At 36.9% G+C, this 21,829-nt stretch overlaps 1 protein-coding gene and 1 non-coding gene across 2 annotated transcripts in view; both read right to left on the bottom strand.

The window, feature by feature from the left end:
- zfand3 (zinc finger, AN1-type domain 3) overlaps nt 1-6,898 on the bottom strand; it is a 30,526-nt gene extending 23,628 nt beyond the window's left edge. Inside the window, exon 1 of the mRNA XM_055170274.2 lies at nt 6,542-6,898. Coding sequence (XP_055026249.1) covers nt 6,542-6,612 — 71 coding nt within the window. The 5' untranslated portion in view covers nt 6,613-6,898. The remainder of the gene's footprint in view (nt 1-6,541) is intronic.
- A 10,978-nt stretch (nt 6,899-17,876) lies between these two features.
- trnav-cac (transfer RNA valine (anticodon CAC)) lies at nt 17,877-17,949 on the bottom strand. The gene has a single exon. It is a non-coding gene; the product is annotated as a tRNA-Val (tRNA).
- Nucleotides 17,950-21,829: the final 3,880 nt, after the last annotated feature.

The raw sequence follows: 21,829 nt of genomic DNA, 5'->3' as shown, positions 1-21,829 counted from the left end.
TTAGTACATTTATACTATAATTATATATGAAGAAAGAAAACACTCATAAGTGTGTAGCAAAGTACCAAAGAGAAATTGCTACAAAAACATGATCCTATAAAGCAATGATGAAATTATTGAATGATTTATGGGAGGGTATCTGTGGGCATTATTTGGATTTTTTGACCATCCCAATAAGATCCTGTGCTATTATTAGCCTGCAAATGATCCCAAGTTGTTTAAAGTGCTGGGTGATACAAAAAGGCTAAAAAAATTTATTGCAAAAAGTAAAACGCAGTAAAAAACAAACAAACAATCGAGGCATATTTTCCATTTATAATCATTTTCATCTACACTCACGTAAGCTGATACGGAGTAAAAACTGAAGTATAAATCATATGCTATTAATTCAGGGAGTGAGTTTGAAATTCATCTAATGGCACAGTTCTTATAAATGGACAAATAAAAAGTGCATAATCATCTCATTATTCTCAATTGCTACAGCAAAATATTTAAATATGTTGAAGGTGACCAATTTGCAAATGCCCAATATATACTGCCCAATGCTCAGCCATTAGATCCCTCTTTATAAAAGTGGTATTAAATGCTCAAAATAAAACTGATGCTAAAAAAGCAAACAATGTTCTTAAGCAAATGGATCAAAAAGGTTAGAAAAAGATCACAACATATTTAAATTTTAGTCACAATGTTTTCCAATATTTTGGATAGGGCTGGGCGATATCGACCAAAATTCCTCTCTCTGTAATTTTGGGATAAATTGCCATATATTACAAAAAAGTGGAATAATTGTTTACATGCAAGTCAAAGCCTCATGTGAGACTTTATTAAAACAATGTTCGCATGCAAGCTGGTTGAAAAGCTAACGTCTGACCTCAGGGTTCATTTCTGGCAGAGCTTTTGTTGCAAAATAGGAGGATCATATCAGACTACACCGATATAGATGGTATTGTCTCATCATGTAACTTATCCCACTAGTTTTCTCTTACAATGGGTAAAGGCAACAAAAACAGAAGCAATGCAATACACAAAATGCTTGTTAATGACAAAAACACATTTTAATATAAGAGACACTATTGCTTGTCACTTTATTGTGTGTCACCTGGACACAGTTAGAGACTGACAACCATTCACACGTTTAAAAAGCACCTATTTCGTTGGTAAAAAAAAACAACGTTATTTTAAGTATATGGTATGATACAATGTGTCCGCGTGGTTTATGGTAAAAACATTATTTTCCACATATCGTACATTTTTGTTGCTCCATATATTTCCCTGCCTTCCACAAATGCTCTGGTTTGTTACAAAGCTCATTGATATGAAAAGCGCTGTGTCCCCGATTGGCCAGCTTACCGTTTACAAAATTTTGTTGTGATTGGCCTGAATACCTCTGACGTCAGGTGGAAATGTGATGCTCCTTACCATGTTTGAAAGATTCGCTCACAATGCAATGCTGACAGGAGTTACTATCGTCTTTACTACCTTATCAATACGAGCCGAATCTGATCCAGAAAATGCAGATGACCAAGCTGATCAACCAACCTTGCCAGCGTGGCTTGAGCAGGACGTAACAGACTGGTAAGGTAGGGACACTAAAACATTTAAACCATGTCTGCATTTTTGATCGTGGAAAGGACAAACCACAAGCGCTACTTTGCACTGCACAAAACTTGCGTTTTAGTCATGGTTTAGTCAGTAGTAAATTCTTTAAATAGGAAAAATAGACACACAGGAAGCGGGCGGAATTATGATAATGATTATCGTGTCATTGATGCACACTAAAGGCCGAAGTTTTTTACGTGTACGCGGAGGGCGCATGGCGCAATTTTTGTCATCAGAACAGTGTGCATTACTGTATGTGCAGCGCTGGATTTTTTAACCCAGCGTACATTGTATGCGTAAGTCATACATGCGCCTACAGGAGAATGTAGTATGTAGATGCATTGCATTTTAATGCAATGTGCATGCTATACCTTCCAAGGCTATGCGTTCAACTGTGCGCATACTTTCGTGTACACACAAAAAACAGACTATACTCTGGGCTATAGACAAGATCTGCAGTATCAGTTCACAGATTATATACATTATATTGTGATAATTTCACAAAATCTACACTTACTTTAAAGTTTAACTGATATGCAGTGTCAGGTTCTGTACATAGCCACGAACAAACCAAGGTTAGACATAATGACCACTGCGCGCGTACATGCAGTACACAACGAATTTTGTCCTCATAATATCTGCGCGTAAAATGCCTGTGGAGGTGTACAAGTCAAATGAAGAATACTTTTTAAGTATAGGCCTATACTGACATAATGGAAACATTTTATGCAATTTCAGAATTAAATGTACTATTTAACTTTCTTCTCATTTCTTCAATGTGGCAATGCAAGACAAGCTGATGCACACTGACACATCAACAGTTCCTTGTCGATGTTCATGGTAGCCAAAAAAAAAGGTAAGGGGACCAGGTCGCTTCTGCCTAGGGGTGTGAATCGAAACAGGTGGATTCGATGGATTTCAAATTCAATGGATTCAAAAACTGTTTTTCCAAACTCAGAACTATTCAATTCGACTTACAATGAAGATTGATTTTAATCACAATGCAAATCGATTCAATGCAAAAATCTATTAAATTTGTTGCACAGCAGAAATTCAGTTTAACAGCTGAATTCAGTAAATCTTAAAGACACTATTAATGCCTTAATGCATGGGTTAAAAAAAGTAACAAATGACAAACTGTTCACTAATGTATACTAGCATATTCATGAGGCATATCTTAAATATTTATAAAGGCTATCAAAAGTGAATAGTAAGTACAACAGCACAGGTACCACAGGAATGCAATATTGATCCTTTTTTTAAATGAAGGATCCAATGACGAAACAACTCTGGTTGGAAAAACCAGCCTAGTCTCATGGAGATGCGTATAAATAGCACGAAGTGTGAAAACTTTTGCGATACATACATCAAATTCCAATTTTGCGTGCATATGATACGCCAGTCCTTCCCGTTCACAAATAATACGGCACATCTTTTTGTGTCGTTTAATTTGGTTTCTCAATTTTTTTATTTTTTTACAATTGTCGCTTGGGTTTGGGGTTAGAACAACTTTTTGTTACATAAAATGACATCCTAACCCAAATCCCAATTTTAAGTTTAATTTTTCTTTTTTTTTTTAAGTAGGAAAAACCCAACCTAAGAAGTCAACGTTAGATAAGATTAAACCTTACTTTTTTTAATAATTAAGAAAAATAAAAATAAAATTAAAATTAGTAATGTAAAAGGGACTTGTCTTATAATTTTAATCATTTACCAATTAAATTAAATAGATTGTGATTAAATGACTTGCTACATAATCCATAAAAAAATAAGTGAATAATGTAGGGCTGCTCGATTATGACTAAAATCATATTTGCCGATTATTCACACTGATATTGTAATTGCAGTTATTATTGATGATTAATAGATTTTACATTAAAGTTTTGAAATGTTTTATAACTTTCTGTGAAGCAGCTGGCATGGTAAATATCCAAAACTAAGGGTGTCACGATTTCGATTTTAAATCGAAATCGATCGAAATTAAGTCACAGCTCCGAACTTCGAAATAAAAAATGGGATCGTCGATGCTGCCACGCCCCCATTTCACGTCTGGTCGGCTTGGCAAGGAAAAAAACTCTCAGAGATGCCTTTAAAAACATCTGTCCAGCAGAAAGCGATCATATTTTAAACACGAGGGATGTAAGTTATTGCTACAACTCCTTGAAATGCATATCATAAACAGGATTACGTGATCTGACTTTGGACAGAGCGCAGCTCTCTGCACGTGCGCGATAGTGAGGGAGGCGCAAAGATGCAGCGGGTTATATTTTAAACAAAAGGATAGTTTGCCTCAGCTTGCATGAAACGCATAAAACTAAACAAATACATAAGGATTACTACTTTAGTTTATGTTCAGACTTCGGACAGATGCGAGAGCGCATGCACACGTGAGACAGAGAGAAGCGCAGCTGCTTATGATGATGGATTTATTTCAGACGCTATGAGTCCAAGACACGCGCATTAAGTCCATGTGCATTAAGTCCATGTTAGAGATGCGCGGATGGACTATTATTTCATCCGCAACCGCATAACAAAACTCATCATCCGTCCACCATCCATCCGCACCGTTTCTGACCAGTTTTCAAAACCGCACCCGCCCGCCATCCGCTGACTGGGCGATGCAAGACGCTGCTGATGACAGCCGCGAGACTAGAAAGCTCTAGAATATCAGCAGTGAACTCCGTCTCCGATCGGCGCACAGGGACAAAAACAAATAAATAAATAGCCTAAATTAAACGCACAAATTACATAGCCTGCACTGGTGTCATCCTGATTTACCACGTTGTAAAACTTATTCCAGGCAACCCTTTTCTGACATTTTATTTCCTTTGTTTTTAATTCTCATTTTTTTAGTTTGCCACGTTCCTCCTTCGCTGGCGTTGATAAGAGCTGTGTCAAAATGCATCCTCAACGAATGGATCCTTAACAGCCGAGGATATCCCAAACAATTAAAAGCTTTATTAAATAAAAGTGTATATTTATTAGAAAACTTTTTCTTGTCACTGTTTTAGTATTATAAGTTATGTTTTGTGTTAATATTATTCTGTTTATGTTGCGTATATTTCTAGGTTGATTATTTGATATGCTGTTGAATAGATTAATCTACATCAATGTGTCATATGTTCTAAAATAAATTAATATTTTTCTGATTACATATTTATTTTAATAAGTCAGAAATGTCTCCGCTGTTTTCTGCTGACAGGCGCGGTGGGCGCTACTGGGGGCGTGTGCAGCAGGTGACGCAAATTGTGGGTCCTCAGAAGGCTAGACCGTCTCATTTCAGTTCTCTTCTTGAACTTCTGTGGCTGCCACTATGAAAGGCAGAGAGGTCGCGTGCTTAGAAGGACACAGCTAATAACAAGCAGTCGACCGAATTTAATAAAAAAAAAAATTTTGTCACGTCATCCGCCCGATCTGTGTGTGCAAGAAGCAATCCTCTCTCTACAAGCTCTCGCGTTAAGTGAAGCCCACAAACCCCCATGCGAGTTGTGCAATGTGCATGTTAATGTTAAAGTATTATAATAATAATAATAATAAATAAATAATGGCATATAATTTTTGTCTAAATTATATGCCATATAAAAATATGTAAAAATCGAGAATCGGATCGAATCGTGTCCTTAGAATCGAAAATGTAATCGAATCGAGGATTTGGAGAATCGTGACACCCCTATCCAAAACTAAAAAATATAATGTAAATAACAAACAGTTATGAGAGTAAAGTTGTTAGTAAAAAAAACTAAAACGAATGGCTAAAGGACACGTAAACGTACCAATTTTAAAATCTTTGATTCACCGCATTATTTGGTGCCAAAACATACTGCCGAAACCCACAAAAATTAGCACAAATGTACAGCTGTAATTGAGCCTTTTGGCGATTATGTAATTGTTTCACCTGTTATTGTAAACCAGATTAGTTTTTTTTGTTATTTGAACAGCCCTACAATAATGTAAATAACAAATTCTTTAAAAGCCCTGATTGACAATTCACACCCATCAAAAACTCTTCCATTATCCTTCATTGGATGCTAGTCAAATCAAAATATGTGGTCTAGAAAGGCAACTAACAAAATATTGAAATAGCATATAAATGATGCCAATGCCCCAAAACTGATGCACATGCTTATGATGCCAATAAACACAAAGAAGGCAGCATACTACATTTTTGAGCATAAAAAAGTATTTCAAGTAATGCGGTCTACATAGGTAGCTCACTAGGTTTTGAAAAACAGCACAAAAATGACATTGACAACCAGAAAATACTGATCTCCAAGCTACAAATCACTAGGTTTTGAGTTACAGCCTAAATATGTGTGTCTACGGTGATACCTATCCTCACTAAATATTGAGATACAGCAAAAATAACTATGCCACCTATGATGCCATAAACTGCAAGCATCTAACATGCCCATAGACATTGCCTAGATAGGCAGCTCACTACGCTTTGTTTAACAAAATGCAACACAAAAGCCCCCATTATACAAAAAAATGCCGTCTAGGTAGGCAGCTTACTTTGGTTTACAGCCAAAAACGATGCCCAAAAATGCTAAAAGCATCCTATTATCTCAAAAAACGCTATTTCTATATCTAGGTAGACAGCTTAAACGATTATGAAACATCAAATGATTGTTGATAGAGGACCCGTGATCTGTCAGTCCAGCTCACAGAGCTCATTTAAACCTCGAAAATCGGCCAGATCTACTTTTGTTAAGCCCCACTGTTTAATTATGACGTGTGTTTAATAAAAGTGTTTGTTTTAAATGTGTGTTTGAGTGGGAACACCAGCTGTGAATGTGAAAAACAGGAGTGGTTGTTCCCCACCCCCATCCCATCGGCCTACAACAATGAACAACAAACACTACACATTTCTTTCACATTTACAACCTTCTCCGTTTCAGATCTGTCAAACACTCACATACATGTATAAAATGTGTAATCTTACCCCCAAAATCCGCAAGGGCAGCGAGGAGGTATACTAGGCGGCTTGCTGCGCTCGCTCCCTGTGTCCCCCATGGTGACGGTGTAAAGGCGGCGGTCTGCTGCAGGAAACACCGGGGATTCGCTCGCGGCCTAGTGCTTCTATGGGAATTCCTCGGCTTGACGTTTGTACAAAAACGCTGTACACCGCAATCCCCGAACTAAAAATGCAGCTTAAGATATACAAAATGCCGACACGAGCGGCCACTAATCTATATTTATATCAATTTAAACAATATTTAAGATATTAACGGCCGCGTACAGTCCGACGGACCGCACCGGGAGTCAAGGCCGATCAGCTGGCGAGTGGAAGATACCAACTCTTGAGTAGGTGTTGGTATTTATTATTAAAACAAGATTGTATTATAAGCATTGGGGTTTTGTCCACTTTAACACAAAACGGTGCTATTAACGAGGGATATAAACAATATGATGTTTATATGTATTCTGACATTTTAAACACCACGTGTTAATAACGTTTTGGTGAATCAACTATACCCATAAAGAAAGTGGTAGAATCCAAGCTGTATTCCTTGTTTGTAAAGGGGATTTGAGCTTTAAAGCTGTTTAAGTAGAAAACCTGCTACAGACTCGTGCATACGATGAAGTGCTCACCGTGGCCTTGACTAAAATACATTTTTCAACAAAGCACAAAACATCTACATTTAAATTACCAAGGACGCTGAAATATAAATTACTTTGTATATCACACTGACAAAACATTGGCTCAGGGCCACATAGTAATCTCCTTTTCTGTGCTGAAATGTAAAGAATTTTATATATAAGGACTTTTTCGAAGGTTTAATAAAATAGCGGCATTACATTGTAGCAAACATTGGAAAGTATTAAATTAAAAGTAAATGAAGCTAATTCAGAGGTATTCAGGCCAATCACAACGTAGCTACAGATTAGCTGGCCAGAGCTCTTTTTTCATTTTTGCCTAGGTAAATATAGTTTTTATTCTATGGCACTTTTAAGCAACTAAATATTGACATCTGAGATATTAGTACAGTAAAAAAACTTTTGGTGAGACCTTTATTTTTTTTCATGATAAGGTTGACATTTGCATGGAATTGCTGATATCGTTATGATGGTTGGCAGTTCCCATTGAATTCCATAGTATTTGTTTATCCTACTATGGAAGTGAATGGTTTCCACCAGCTGTGTACTTATCATCATTTATCAAAATATCTTATTTTGGGTTCATCAGAAAAAATAAATTCATACAGGTCTAAAATAACATGAGGGTAATTGTTTATTTTTGGGTGAACTATCCCTTTCAAGGCGGGGTGCATGATTTTTAAAAAACACTTTGGAAAAGGGAGTGGGGTCAACTACCAAAACACACTTGTAGCCAATCAGCAGTAAGGGGCGTGTCTACTAACCAACATCGTTGCCTGGGTTGCGTATGAGTGGGGCGGGTCTATCAAAAGAAGGTCCAGATGCTATTGGGGTAGGGGCGTGTATGTTTAAGTGATTTCAAATGTCAACATTGGCTTTCAGAGATCATGCACCCCGCCTTTAACAAGACACTGGAGAAAGAAGATTTCATGCTCAGATTTTATTATTGTTAATATAGTATTACAAAGTCAGATGTAATTTAATATGGGAGATTGGTACAAGTTGTCACATATGCACTGTAGTGAAAACAAGTAGCAATAGCATGGCATGTTGTTACACTATTTGGGGAATTTAAAAACATATATTAAACTATTTTTAGAAATATTAATCTAACATAATTGTCAACAGATATTATAATGGATAAATTCTATCAAATAAACATTTCAGGGGGTAGTTCACTCAAAAATGAAAATTATTTGATCATTTACTCACCTTAATGTTGTTCTTAACCTGTATGGGTTTCTTTCTTCTGTTGAACACTGAAGATATTTTGATAATTGATGGTAACTGCATGGTACCCACTGACTTCCATAGTAGGAAAAACAAATACTATGATAGTCAAATGATCTGTCAACTCTGTGCTTATCATCACATCTTTTCTGTTCAAACTCATACAGGTTCAGAACAACACGACATGAGTCATCATGACATGTCAAACCGACAACTATCCCTTTAAAGGGCCCCTAACGTAGGTGTTTTTGGCAATATTAAAAAAGTTTCTGATATCCCAAAGTTTCAGCTCAAAATACACCACATATCTTTCATTATACGATGTTGAACATGGCCATTTGTGGCTGCAATAAAAACGTGCTGTTTTTGTGTGTTTCTTTAAATGCAAAGAAAGCTTCTGTTCTCCTCCCCGTATGCAAAGTAGGGGGTAGAGCGCTTAAGCTGTATTCAGATTAACAGCGACTACTAGCAGTAGCAGAGCGACGCAATCTCATTGATTTTAATGGAAGCTTGGCAACTTTTGGCGACACGAGCGACAGTGACCGTTGGTGACTGGATGGGGCGTGTCCAGTCGTGAGACAAAATTGAGAAAAGTTTAACTCTATGCAAATAATGAGCGACTTTCGGAAGTGACTACCAATGAAAACCAAGCAGTGGAGTCACGTCATCCGTCTCTCGTCAGTTACTGGAGTGGACGTTACTCATTTGTTTATGACAACCATGATTTAGAAACGCCTCTTTTGAAAGAGACAAGCGACCCACAACGACAAAGTTGCTTATAATGTGAATGTACCTTTACACATGCTTTAGACTACATCAAAACATGTGTCTCTTCCAGAAGGTTGAATAACCCGCTCATAAGGTCTGTGACCAGTCATGGGTGGGGCGTAATTAATGTGACATCACATTGATAGGGTGACTTGTGTGACTGTTGTGGTTTAAATGAGATTACAAAAAAAAGAATAGATGGATTTGTATAATTACAGGATGTTTCTGCACACACACTGTTGACTCATTTTCTGCTAGAAACACATTTTAAAGTGTACTTTTTAGGTTTGGGGGGCTTTAAACACAACGTGACCCAACAAAAATGTGATAACCCTCATACAATACCCAGTTATATTCAGTGTTGGGGAAAGTTACTTTTAAAAGTAATGCATTGCAATTTTAAGTTACTCCCAAAAAAAGTAACTACGGTAATTGCGTTACTTAGTATTAGTTACTTTTCATTGAAAGTAATGCTTACGTTACTTTTAAGTTACTTTTGCATTACTTTTTCTTGGCTGAGGCTTGATCTTGGAGGCCTTGCAGATGTTTTATGACTCAAAAGTTCTGCTTTTAGAAATTGCATATTTCATCACAATGTCGTGCTCTGGCCTACCATCTCAGTTTCTGACACTTTTACACACAGGCGTGTACACATGTGCATAATGTGATACGTTTAGTTTAATTCAGTACATACTTTTTTCAATCTAATTAATTAAACTAAAAAAGTAACTTGCATTACTTTTTTTAAAAAGTAACTCAAATATTAATGTGTACATTTAAAAAGTAATGCGTTACTTTACTCGTTACCTCATGAAAAGTAATATTATTACGTAATGCACGTTACTTGTAATGCTTTACCCCCAACACTGGTTATATTAGTGTAATAGCCCAGTCTGGTTTAATATGATAATTTGCTAACTCCATATCTATAGCAAAACTACAACAAACAGATTATATAATTTAATTTGCAGGAAAGAATTCACAAAAATTACTAGCTTTTGAAAGTATCGAAACTATGAAGTTGGACATTTGACACAAAACCTTATGCATACAGACCTTTTGACAACTTGCGAGCAAAAACTAACCCTGCTTTGCCCATATGAGCTTTTGGAAGACAGCTTATGTGTTTCAAAATATTCAAAGCACAAATCTAAATATTGTCTATACAAATTGTTTGAGTATCAGTGTGTTGTTACGTGGTTCTTGAATATAGGCAAGAATATGAGTGCAGAGACTAGAAGTATTCGCTTTCAATTGACATCTTCCTCATGGCGAGCCTGAGGCCTCCAGGACTCCTGAGACTTTGCTCCACACAACTTCAAAGACAAAGTTCCTCTCATTTCTACACACAAAACTTTAGGAATTACCGGGAACTTCTTTTAAAGATGACTGAATTATAATGTAACTTGAGCATGCAATACTGATACAGGTTCACTTTATTGCAGCCAATGGACTGGAACACATAATCATAAGAGTTTATGGAGTTTTAAAGAGGTAGAAATCCCACACACACTCTTGTGTTGTTTTCTGCCTTAAGAAAGAATAAAAAATATTCTTAAGGGAGGCTTCTTTGAATTAGTAGATTGGAAAATATTTTAGTTTTTAATATTTTAGTATTACTGTAAACATAATGAAACCAAAGCAGCTTACAGTAGACAAACACACTTAAAGCAGTCCGATATGAATGTACAATAGACAAATTCCTAGCTGTTATTAAATAATATGTGATTAAATAAGGTTTCAGAGGCCTGACAGACAGAACGACAGAGACCAGATGTGTTAGATGCTCTCGAATCTCAGCAAGTCAATACAACTGTTTGATTTATGAGGGCCAGTTTTAGAGAAGGAATGTTTAGGACACAAACAACAATGGATTTCATGGAAAATCTTTAGCTGGGCATGTCTCTCCATAAACGACTGCTTCTCTTATCCTTTAATTCCTTCCCAAGAAATAGCGAAGGCGTTATTGACAGTGCGGGCCAGCCGTGTTTTAGTGTTTATAGGTTTGTGGATAACAGAAAGCAGCCCTCTTATAAGAAACATTAATCTTGTTATAACTGGAGTGGGATCTTGTTGCGGTCATGGAGCCATAGACAGTAATGGAAAGTCTATAGTAATGTATAATGGGGTTGTGGTGTACAGGGTTTAGCAACATCCTCTTACCGTATTCATTATAACTTACCTAACTATTTTCAAAAGTAAGCAAGACATTAAACTTTACAATTGATGATATTTTAAACTCGCTGTTGTGCTTTCATCAGAGCTGTAAATGTTTGGCCGAAATTCATGGGGCTATACGTCAGGCACAGATGCTTATAGCACATTTCATGTCAGTCCTTGTTAAGATTCAGCCTGGTGTCTGGCATTGCCATCATATTTGTTAAAGAGCACCAAATATATGATTCATGATTTTACATTTTCTTTAGTGTGTAAGTGTGTGTAAGTACATGTTAACGATATGCAAAAGGTACAAATCCCAAAGTAAACAATGATGCACTCAATAAGGGTTCTTGTCTGTACTTGTATTCTTGTGGACTTCATCAGTCGCCGCCCAAGTACTGTTCCAATTCCCAGTTCGCATCAACCGAAGTACACATAGGGTGCATCCCAATTCAGGGTCTGGATCCTTCTAAGGACGTCGACTTTGAAGACAAGACTCTGTATTTGAAGGCCACGAAGCGAACTGGAATGAGACGGTCTAGCCGGGAGTTGCTTCACTTGCTGTTCCCACCCACTAGTGGGACACAAAAGCTGAGACCTTTCAGACTTTAAAAATAAATATGGAGTCAGATTTATATATATATATATATATATATATATATATATATATATATATATATATATATATATATATATATATATATAATGACACATTGATCCAGATTAAACTACCCAACAGTATACATAAATTGACCAACCTTAGAAATATACAAAAGTAAAACGCATCATGCACAATATTGCAGTAATTATATTAATTTACATCACTAAAACATCATTTATAATAGTAAAACAGCGACAAGGACCTTTAATTTGCAAAATACACACTTTTATTAAACTACAGTTCTGAATGTTTATTTCAAAAACCCACAGGCGCACACTAAACTTGGGAAAGCCAAGGCTTTGAAGGATCGATCTATGGATCCTTGGTTTCAGGGGAAACAAAGGCTGCATTTGGAGGCTGCGTGCGAAGGAGCCTTCGAATGTCGAGGCTGGTGATGCATTGGTCTTCAAATATGGCCTTCGAAGGACGCAAATGTGTTCTTGATCCGCCCATTTTATCGAGAATGCATCAGGAAGTGACTTGTGTGAACTTATGACAGCCAAGTTTCCCAGAATGCATTTTGCGTCAACGGCAGTGGAGCTTAAAACCTGCACAATATTTGAAATATCACTCTTTCTGTGTCATAAAATGTATTTTTTGAGCTTTTCAGTTGGGAAAATAGATGAATAAACTTCAAATCTGTGGTTAGTTAGTAAAGATAGCGCATATAAAAATTTCCACCGAAAATGTTGGATATGTGAGTTCCAGGTGATCATCGGGCGGTCAGCGTCGTGTACACCGCCAAGGGTAGCCTCTCCTTGGCAAGTCCTTCTGAAATTGGTTGCTGGCTCAGTTCAGCTGCTTTTCCCTTTGGTTTCTGATAGTCAAACATGATATATTCCCTTTGTATATATTTAACTGGCAGTTTTTGGTCTGTTTTTGGCTGGCTCTGAGTCAGAAGCGGGAGGAATTATGATAATGACCACGTCAACAGGCAGAGGAAGTAAAGAGATTTAAGTTGAAAACAATGGGCATTTTTCAAAACAAATAAAAGATTGTTTTAAGGCTGAACATGGTGTTCTTGTGAGAAACGGCAATCATTTCCAACTTGGACTACAACAAACACACGGATTGTAGGCAACAGTTTACTTCCTCGGCTTGTTGACATGGACACAACTTTTTTTTAATTAATGTTGCCGCATAATCTTTAATAAGAAACGCGATTAGTAATTAGAAATAGGACCCAAATTCAAATTATACAATCAGTTTTCAATGGACAAATTCTAGCCCAACCCTATCTTTTTTCATTTTAGAAGCTGTTCACTCAGTCTACGTCACCACGGGTAAAACAAGAGTCAAGACAGTCGCTACTTCAGTTTCATGCTAACTTTAACTCCGGTTGTCACATTCCTGCCAGACGTCAGAGGTATTCAGGCCAATCACAACTTATTGGTTAGCTGGCCAATCGAAGGACACTGCGCTTTTCAGAACGATGAGCTTCGTACAAAATCAACGTGTTTCAGGGAGGCAGAGCATAGAGGTACAACAATAATGTACGGTATGTGGAAAAAATGAGTTTAAACCATAAACCACACATTTGAACACATTATTACACCAAATACCCAAAATACTGTTGTTATTAGCAATGTAGGTGCTTTAATGGTTTGATATAATACACATGGGACACGGCAAGAGAAAAAAGAAGATATGTTTTGATATAATCGTAGCGCAGTCGCAGTGAATTGTATTAACTATTTCCGCGCCTGTTTTATTTAGCCCTGTTGTACTGATAAGTTGGTTAACTCATGTGCTAATTTAAAAGACAGTTGTCATGATGACCACATTTGGCTCAAGAGAATGTCACAGTATAAATGGCTAAATGTTTTGTGTTCTTATCATCTTGTTTTAGTTTATCTGTTGCTTTGTTAAAAATTACAACTTCTGAAAGCATTTTAAATCACATGGATTAGAATATTTTAGCGTAATTGCTTACGTGTTGTGCACGTATTTTAGTATGGTGGAGTATGTTTTATGGATTCGTTATTTAAGAATGTCCTTAATCCCTGCTAAAAAACAATAGAAACCATCACAGAATTTCTATTGGATTTAATGGGAATTTTATTGGTTGTAATGGAATACTCTACTACTGGTATGTGTTGGGTTCTATTGGTGGGGACAACAAACCCTACTGGAATATGTCCCAAAACACACTACAAAAAGGAATTTTGCAGTGGTTTAAATTGTAAAAGCTAATGGTTCCTATTGGTATTTATTAGAATTTCTGTGATGGTTTCTATTGTTTTTTTTGCAGCAGGGTTGTACGGCCGGAGAAAATATGCCATGCCATTACCCTAGGCCAGTGATGGGTAACTGGCGACATGAGGGCCGTAAACAGAGGTGTAAAGTACTCGAGTAAATGTACTTCGTTACTGTACTTAAGTATTTTTTGGGCTACTTTGTACTTGTACTGAGTATCAAAAATATAAGCAACTTTTACTCTCTACTCAATTACATTTTTGATTGGGTATTTGTACTCTTTACTCCACTACATTTGAAATGACACTTAACGTTACTCGCTACATTGTTTATTCGTCAAATAAAAACGAAACGAAAGTGTCAGAGAGTGATGATGGATAGAATCTGTGGTCGCGAGGTTAGACGGACACACACAACTGAGGGACTTCATTGGCGCTACGCAGGGCAATCGTATGAAATCAAAGTACTGCGAGAGCGAATCAAATGCATATGGAGAAGTCTGGTCTCGCGGTATTTTGATGTCAAACACTGAATGGCTTGCGTTGAGCCACCGTAGCGGGACATCTGCGTGCTGCGTATGTCATAAACTGTAGAGAAAAGTTAGCGTCTTATCTGAGAGAAGAGATAAAGCGCAAACATATGGATGCATATCACATTTGCTTCTGTCAAGGGACCCTTTGTTAAACTTGTGATGCTACAATCAAAACAAAAGTGATGCGCGATTGGGTCATCCCGCAACTCAAAGGCAAGCACAATGTTTTATATACTCTGATGCTACTTTATCAGCTAACCTAAGCTGGTAAGTTACATAACTTGATATAACTTACTATATAAGCCAAAATAAACCAGCGATGTCCTGTACTGATTGCTCAAGTAACTTAAGTCCATTATAAGATTGATAACAAGTGTACAATTTCACTGTCCTCAAATTTAACCAAGTATGCTGTAATGTATTTACTGTAAAGAGGGATGCATGACTAAATGTGCACTTAATGTGAGATAGTGGTGTTACGCACTACATGTGTTTTCAATTAATCTTTCGAATGAACAACTTCCTGTTTTAAATATGCATTATCATATTTCTGTTAGTGTAATTTTAGTTTACTGGAATTTTTTTAATATTAAAATTATATCTTTTATATCTTTAGGCCTATAAGAATATTTGGTAACACTTTACAATAAGGTTCATTAGTTAACAGTAGTTAATGTATTAACTAACTTGAACAAACCATGAGCAATACATTTGTTACATTATTTATTCATCTTTGTTAATAGTTAATAAAAATGTAAGCTTTAATTGTTTGTTCATGTTAGTTCAGAGTGCATTAACTAATGTTAACAAGATTTTAATGACATATAAGTAATTGTTGAAATTAACATTAACAAAGATTAATAAATGCTGTATAAGTGCAGTTCATTTTTAGTTAATGTTAACTAATGTAGCTAACTAATGTTAACTAATGAACCTTGTTGTAAAGTGTTACCATATATTTATATCACAAAGTATATATTTTTCAGCATGGCACATTCAAATACACAATGACCCTAGACTAAAATTAAATGGGTTTAAATAAAATGTAATGTTGAATAAAATTAGACTAAAACTAAATCAATTCAGATGACAAAAATATGACTAAGACTAAATTAAATTTTAATCAAAAGACTATGACTATGTTTAACCTGTGTTTGTTCTGCCAGGTCAAAATTTTGAGGTGTTCGATTTCTTTTCTATATTAGGAAATAAAACCTCATAAATAAACGTTCTTAGTTTTCACTGACCTACAATGTCTCTTTGTGTTGAGGACTAGTGCATCTTTGAGCCAACATTCAGTACGAGTAAAAATACTTGAGTACTTTTAAATTGGGTTACTTTAATACTTTTACTCAAGTCGTATTTAAATTGGTGACTTGTAACTTGTAGTGGAGTAATTTTTACAGTAAGGAATTTGTACTTTTACTCAAGTATGGCTTTCAGCTACTCTTTACACCTCTGGCCGTAAACGGACCGGGGTACATTTAAATGGCGATGTAAACGGCATGGGATAATTTTCTCAAGCCGTATAACCCTGCTGGGAAAAAAACCAATAGAAACCATCACACTGGTTGCCATTAAAATTCCAATAGGAACCATCTATTTACAGCTTTTACCATATTATACTCAATTAAATACTTTCTAAAATGGTGATTTTCAGATTAGGGCAAGTACACCACGTAAAAACTCCCAACCAGGAAGGGGCGCTAGTACCCACGGATCGTCACAGTATTTAAGGCATAGATATGTATATAAAGGCTAGATGGCTCGTCCGCGCTGCTGGCCAATTGAGTGCAACGTCCGCATTTTGGCGGCCATCTTACGACAGGGCGCTCGCTCACTCGTAGCAGTGAGTTTTAATGATGCAGGTACTTTTAAATGACCATAACTTGCTTAATTTTTTACCGATTTTCAAACGGTTTGGTTTGTTATAAACGTCAAATATGTACATATGACACTGCATACCTATACTAAAAATAAAAAATAAATTCATGAAACATGTTAAAGCATCCAGAATTATAGCCACGTTAATAACGTTTGTAAAAACCCAAACCGTTTGAAAATCGGTAGAAAATTGAGCAAGTTATGGTCATTTAAAAGTACCTGCACCATTAAACTCAATGCTACGAGTGAGCGAGCGCCCTGTCGTAAGATGGCCGCCAGGTGATGCCGTTAGGGACTCCGCCTTGAGCCATCTAGCCTTTATATACATATCTATGATTTAAGGAGCACAGTCGCGTGGACTAATGTGAAGTACTGTAATGAGAAAATGAGCAAAAAGTAAAGTAAATTAACAAGGAAAATCATGTTTTCCAGCAAAAATGTGAAATGGATTATCTTTTCACCAAGTTCAAGGGGGCGCCCATGTGTTTGGTTTGGTCTGTAATGAAGGATTATAATTTAAATCGTCCTTTTACCACTGCTCACGAAAGATGCACTGGTGACGCCAAAATTGATCTCATTTCAGATTTGAAAGGTAAAATACTATTAATACTTTTTTTTTATAAATATATTTTGTTTTGAATGTATTTATTTACTATTTTTAATATTTTTGTTCTCTGAGGGTCGGTTGAGAAAGTTTCTATATTTAAAGTTATCTATACTACTAATTTAAAAGGGCCTTGCTTGTTACAGATGTTAAAGCAATGCAGTTAAGTTGTTTTATCGGAAATGCTTGTCAACTGACAATAAATTTAGAATTAGCATTATTGCTAAGTTTTATAGTTAAACTCTTTGAAGGCACATTAATTTTACATTGGTTTCTTAAAAAGGAAATTAAGAATGATGTAAAATGTGTGCGTGTGGTTCAGCAATCAGGTTGGTATAAAAGAGAAAAATGCTGGCCGTCGTAATTTTCAAAGTTGCCCATCCCTGCCCTGGGTTTTCGTGAAACGCAGCCACTGCTGTTATTATGCCTTCAACGTGTGTAACAAACTTGGCAGCAGATGTGATCAAGAGTGAGTGCGCAAAATTGCATTCTAGTGCGCCATCTTGTGGGAAATCATTCATATTGATGCCGAAGTGTTATTTAAAAAAATGTTCCAAATGGGTACATGCCATGGCATGCATTGAAAAGTATAGCATAACTAAGACAACACGATTATGGATTAAAGTAAATGAAAAGCGAAAAGTTGTTTCCGCCCGGTTTCGAACCGGGGACCTTTCGCGTGTGAGGCGAACGTGATAACCACTACACTACGGAAACCTACGTGGCATACGTAAGAGCGTATGACGTTATGACGTTAACATTTAAAGTGGATGAATATATTTTAGACACATAACGCGCTCTCGTTTTGCAAGTTTTTAAACCACAATCAACAGAAAACGCAAAAACTAAACATCTCGATATCTTATAAAATGAATTATAAACATTTTGTATCTTTCAAAAGTTCTTGTCAAAAACAACGAAACGTATTTTCCACAAAATGTTACAGGCTAACTTATTTGAATGGTTTGTGGCTTTGCCTTGTGCCTTTCACAACTTTAGGGTACAAGTTTCACAAGTTTTTAGGGTATGTCGCTAGGTGTAATTTATAAATAAGGAAATAAAAACAAAACTTGTTTCCGCCCGGTTTCGAACCGGGGACCTTAAAAAGCCGGTGCCTCTCTTACTGTCGAGTTAAAACCTTTAACACAATACGCACAACATAAAAATTACGAATTATACTACCTTGTTCAATGGTTTCCCGAATACTTTGTTCAAATGGATCAAGTGGTGATCAAACGCATTCAATTTTTTTAATATTTAAAGTCAAACAACTCATCCAATTTTTTTGCAATCCTAAATATGATGAGTGTTATTTTAATGAATGCATACAATGATTACAACGGTTGTTAACGCTGGTCATGTTTATGGGTCATTTAACGGAAATGTCCCCTTTTCTGTCCCTAGCCTTTAGAGAAATATTACACTTTTTTATATATTTTAAAATGACACAATATGTTATTTGAACAATTACACCTTCTTGAACCATCAATGTAGCAATATTTGATTTTTATTAATTAATTAAAATTCCAAGCACCACAGAAGTGCTCATCCCCACAGTCATGTACGGAAGGGAAATGCTTTATTTTAGATCAAAAACAGTGTTTTCTTCCATTTAAAATACAATAGTGTGTCCATAACTATTAAATATATGATGTAAATTACATTAAAAAACAATATGCTATGTAAATATAATAAAATATATAATGAAAGTAGTGGTCCCCTGGAGTTGTGTCACTGGTGTTACCGTTTAACAAAAAAGCTTTTATTTTTTAAATTAATCTCACACTGATGACATCACTTGACTTTCTTCTTTCAACTTCCTGGAGATCTATGAAGAGAAGCCCATGGTAAGTCACTGTCTCTTTTCAGTTATCAGAAATCTTCTCATTTATCTCATGATTTCATATGAAGCTTTTTAGTCTAGTAGCCAACTAGGTGAACCCGGAAATGTTGAGTACACCAAAGTTTTATTGCAGAAATGTGAAGTATGGGTCCCCAGCACACAGAAACTACCGGATGCCAATTTGCATATGTTGAGCAATTTGCATAATTTGCACAATTAGCAATATTAGCTTAATCGCCTATTTTGACCACATATTTTGCACTAAATGGCCAATTTCTACAATATGTGAGTGGTTTTAGAGGTTTTAGATGATGCCGATTTCATTTCTGGCATTTGCAGATTTTAAAGAGCTAATTTTATTACAAATTTTGATTTATTTATTAAAATTTTTATTACTTTCAATCATAATTTTAGGTTATTTTATGGTAAATAAAATAATCTAACATTTCAGAATCATGAGTGCACTTATAAATGTTGATTCATTGTTTACAGGGTATAGTGAGGCTGAATCCCCTCCTGACACTTTTGAAAATTCAAAATAGCTTTTTGGATAAACAATGAATCTTTGTTAGGCTGAATGTTATGCATTTCTGGATGAAAAAGCAATGCGGGAATTTGACATAACTTGGATCCTGGAACTGTATGATACATAGTAATCGGGTAAACTAAAACTTCGCCAGACGCAAGAGTTAAAACTGAGTCTGGGCAACCCGGGTCAGCTCGCCAACGCAAGGCTAACCAAGAGGGCTTCACCTCTGCACCAAGGCAAACATGTAAATATACAACATATACATGCCATACAAGACAGGCCCCGCAAGTCACTAGGGCCATGCCGGAATGGCAGATGTGCTTTCCAGCTTGGTCCGCAAGTCGCAAAATCAAACGAGGACCCAGTTAAAACTCCGCCAAACGGAGACGGGAGGCTAACCAAGAGGGCCTTACCTCCGTACCACACAAAGCACACACTGGCTACCACCTTCAGGCAAACTGCTATGCCTCACAATTAATAAAAAGGCAGCCTCATCATCTTCACTATTCTCTTCTGTTCTGTCATCATCTTCTCCAGACCCTTCATCTCTTTCTTTGTGTTCTTGGTGTTGTGCAAGTATGTTGCAGTATATACCATCATTGCCTTTGCAGGAACAATAACTGGTACAGCCCAGACCTGCAGCTACACAGCTGCACTTTGCTGATGTACAAGGTTTCAACACAGCTTTGAAACCACAGCTGACAACATCTAACAAAGCAGGAGGAGCAACTGGACTTGAATCCTGTGTAAGCATAAGCAGTTCCTCTCCTTCCTTTAGACCCATCTTCTTGTCCCATCCAAACAAGGTGATATCCACAACCGGTGGATCAGGCTGGTCAGCTGATTTTCATAGTAGCACCTGTAGGTGGGCACGTCTTCCATGAAGGCGCATATTACGTTCTGTAGGAGGTAGTGCTTTCACTGCTGGGGGCCTTTTGCGCTTTCGGTAAATTTCATACGGGCTCCATCCAAGGTTACAGAGTTCCTCTGATTGTAAAGATATCGCTATTTTTGCCACTGCATGGTGCAAACAGACACTTCTTTTCTGACATTTCGACTTGATCAAAACGTTTCTCTTTGTTTTGAAAGTACTTAAAGGACAAGTTCGGTATTTTACACCCAAAGCCCTGCTTTCAGATTGTTTATGATGAAATAGTGAAATAGCATCTTTTGCAGCGATTTTTGTGTGAGCATATAAGTGAACACCCCTGACCACTCGCTGAGTTTCACGTCGTGGTAAACGAAAGTTTAATGCATTTTAGAAAGGATTGTTCCAGTGCACCATTAAACCCATTGTAGAGGTGTGAGGCAAGGCTGTGTGATGTCAGCATTCCTTTTTAACATTGCCATTGACTGGGTAATGCGGAGAACTACTGAAAAACAGACAAGCGGTCTGAGATGGACCCTCAAATATGCACTTGAAGATCTAGACTTTGCTGACGATCTGGCTCTGATCTCCCACACACACCAGCACATTCAGGAGAAGACATACCGCATCAATACATATGCTGAACAGATAGGCTTAAGGATCAACCTGCAGAAAACAAAGGTGATGACACTCAACATACCAAACCCATTACCAGTGCAGGTAAATGGAAAAAATCTTCCAATGACCACAGAATTCACCTATTTGGGCAGCATTGTCAGATATGATGGAGGAGCGGACATTGACATAAAGAATCGTCTTGGCAAAGCCAGAAATGCCCTTAGGATGCTGAATAGTGTTTGGAGATCCAAGCTTTACAGCATAAAGACCAAGTTGAAATTGTACCAGAGCTGTGTGCTTTCCACCCTGCTATATGGCTCAGAGTGCTGGAGGATAACAGACAGTGACCTGAATAAGCTCTCTGTTTTCCATACAAAGAATTTGAGGAGAATCATGAGAATTTTCTGGCCAAACACCATCTCTAATGAGCAGTTGCTTGCGTGTTGCAATCAGGACAGTATTGGGACCATCATCATGAGAAGAAGATGGAGGTGGATTGGGCACTTGATAAGGAGAGAACAAGAAAGTATTACCCGCACAGCCCTTCACTGGACACCAGAGGGCAAACGCAAGAGAGGCAGACCAAAGAACACCTGGCGCCGGACAGTAGAAGGAGAATTAAAGAACATGAACCACACTTGGGGTACCATCCAGAAGCTGGCCCAGAACAGACAGGAGTGGAAGACTTTTGTTGCTGCCCTACATGCCAGTGGCATAACGGGCAGTAAGTAAGTAAAGT

The sequence above is a fragment of the Misgurnus anguillicaudatus genome, chromosome 11 (genome assembly GCF_027580225.2).
Source record: "Misgurnus anguillicaudatus chromosome 11, ASM2758022v2, whole genome shotgun sequence".
NCBI classification, from domain to species: Eukaryota; Metazoa; Chordata; class Actinopteri; order Cypriniformes; family Cobitidae; genus Misgurnus; species Misgurnus anguillicaudatus.
This window is presented reverse-complemented; position numbering and strand designations above follow the sequence as displayed.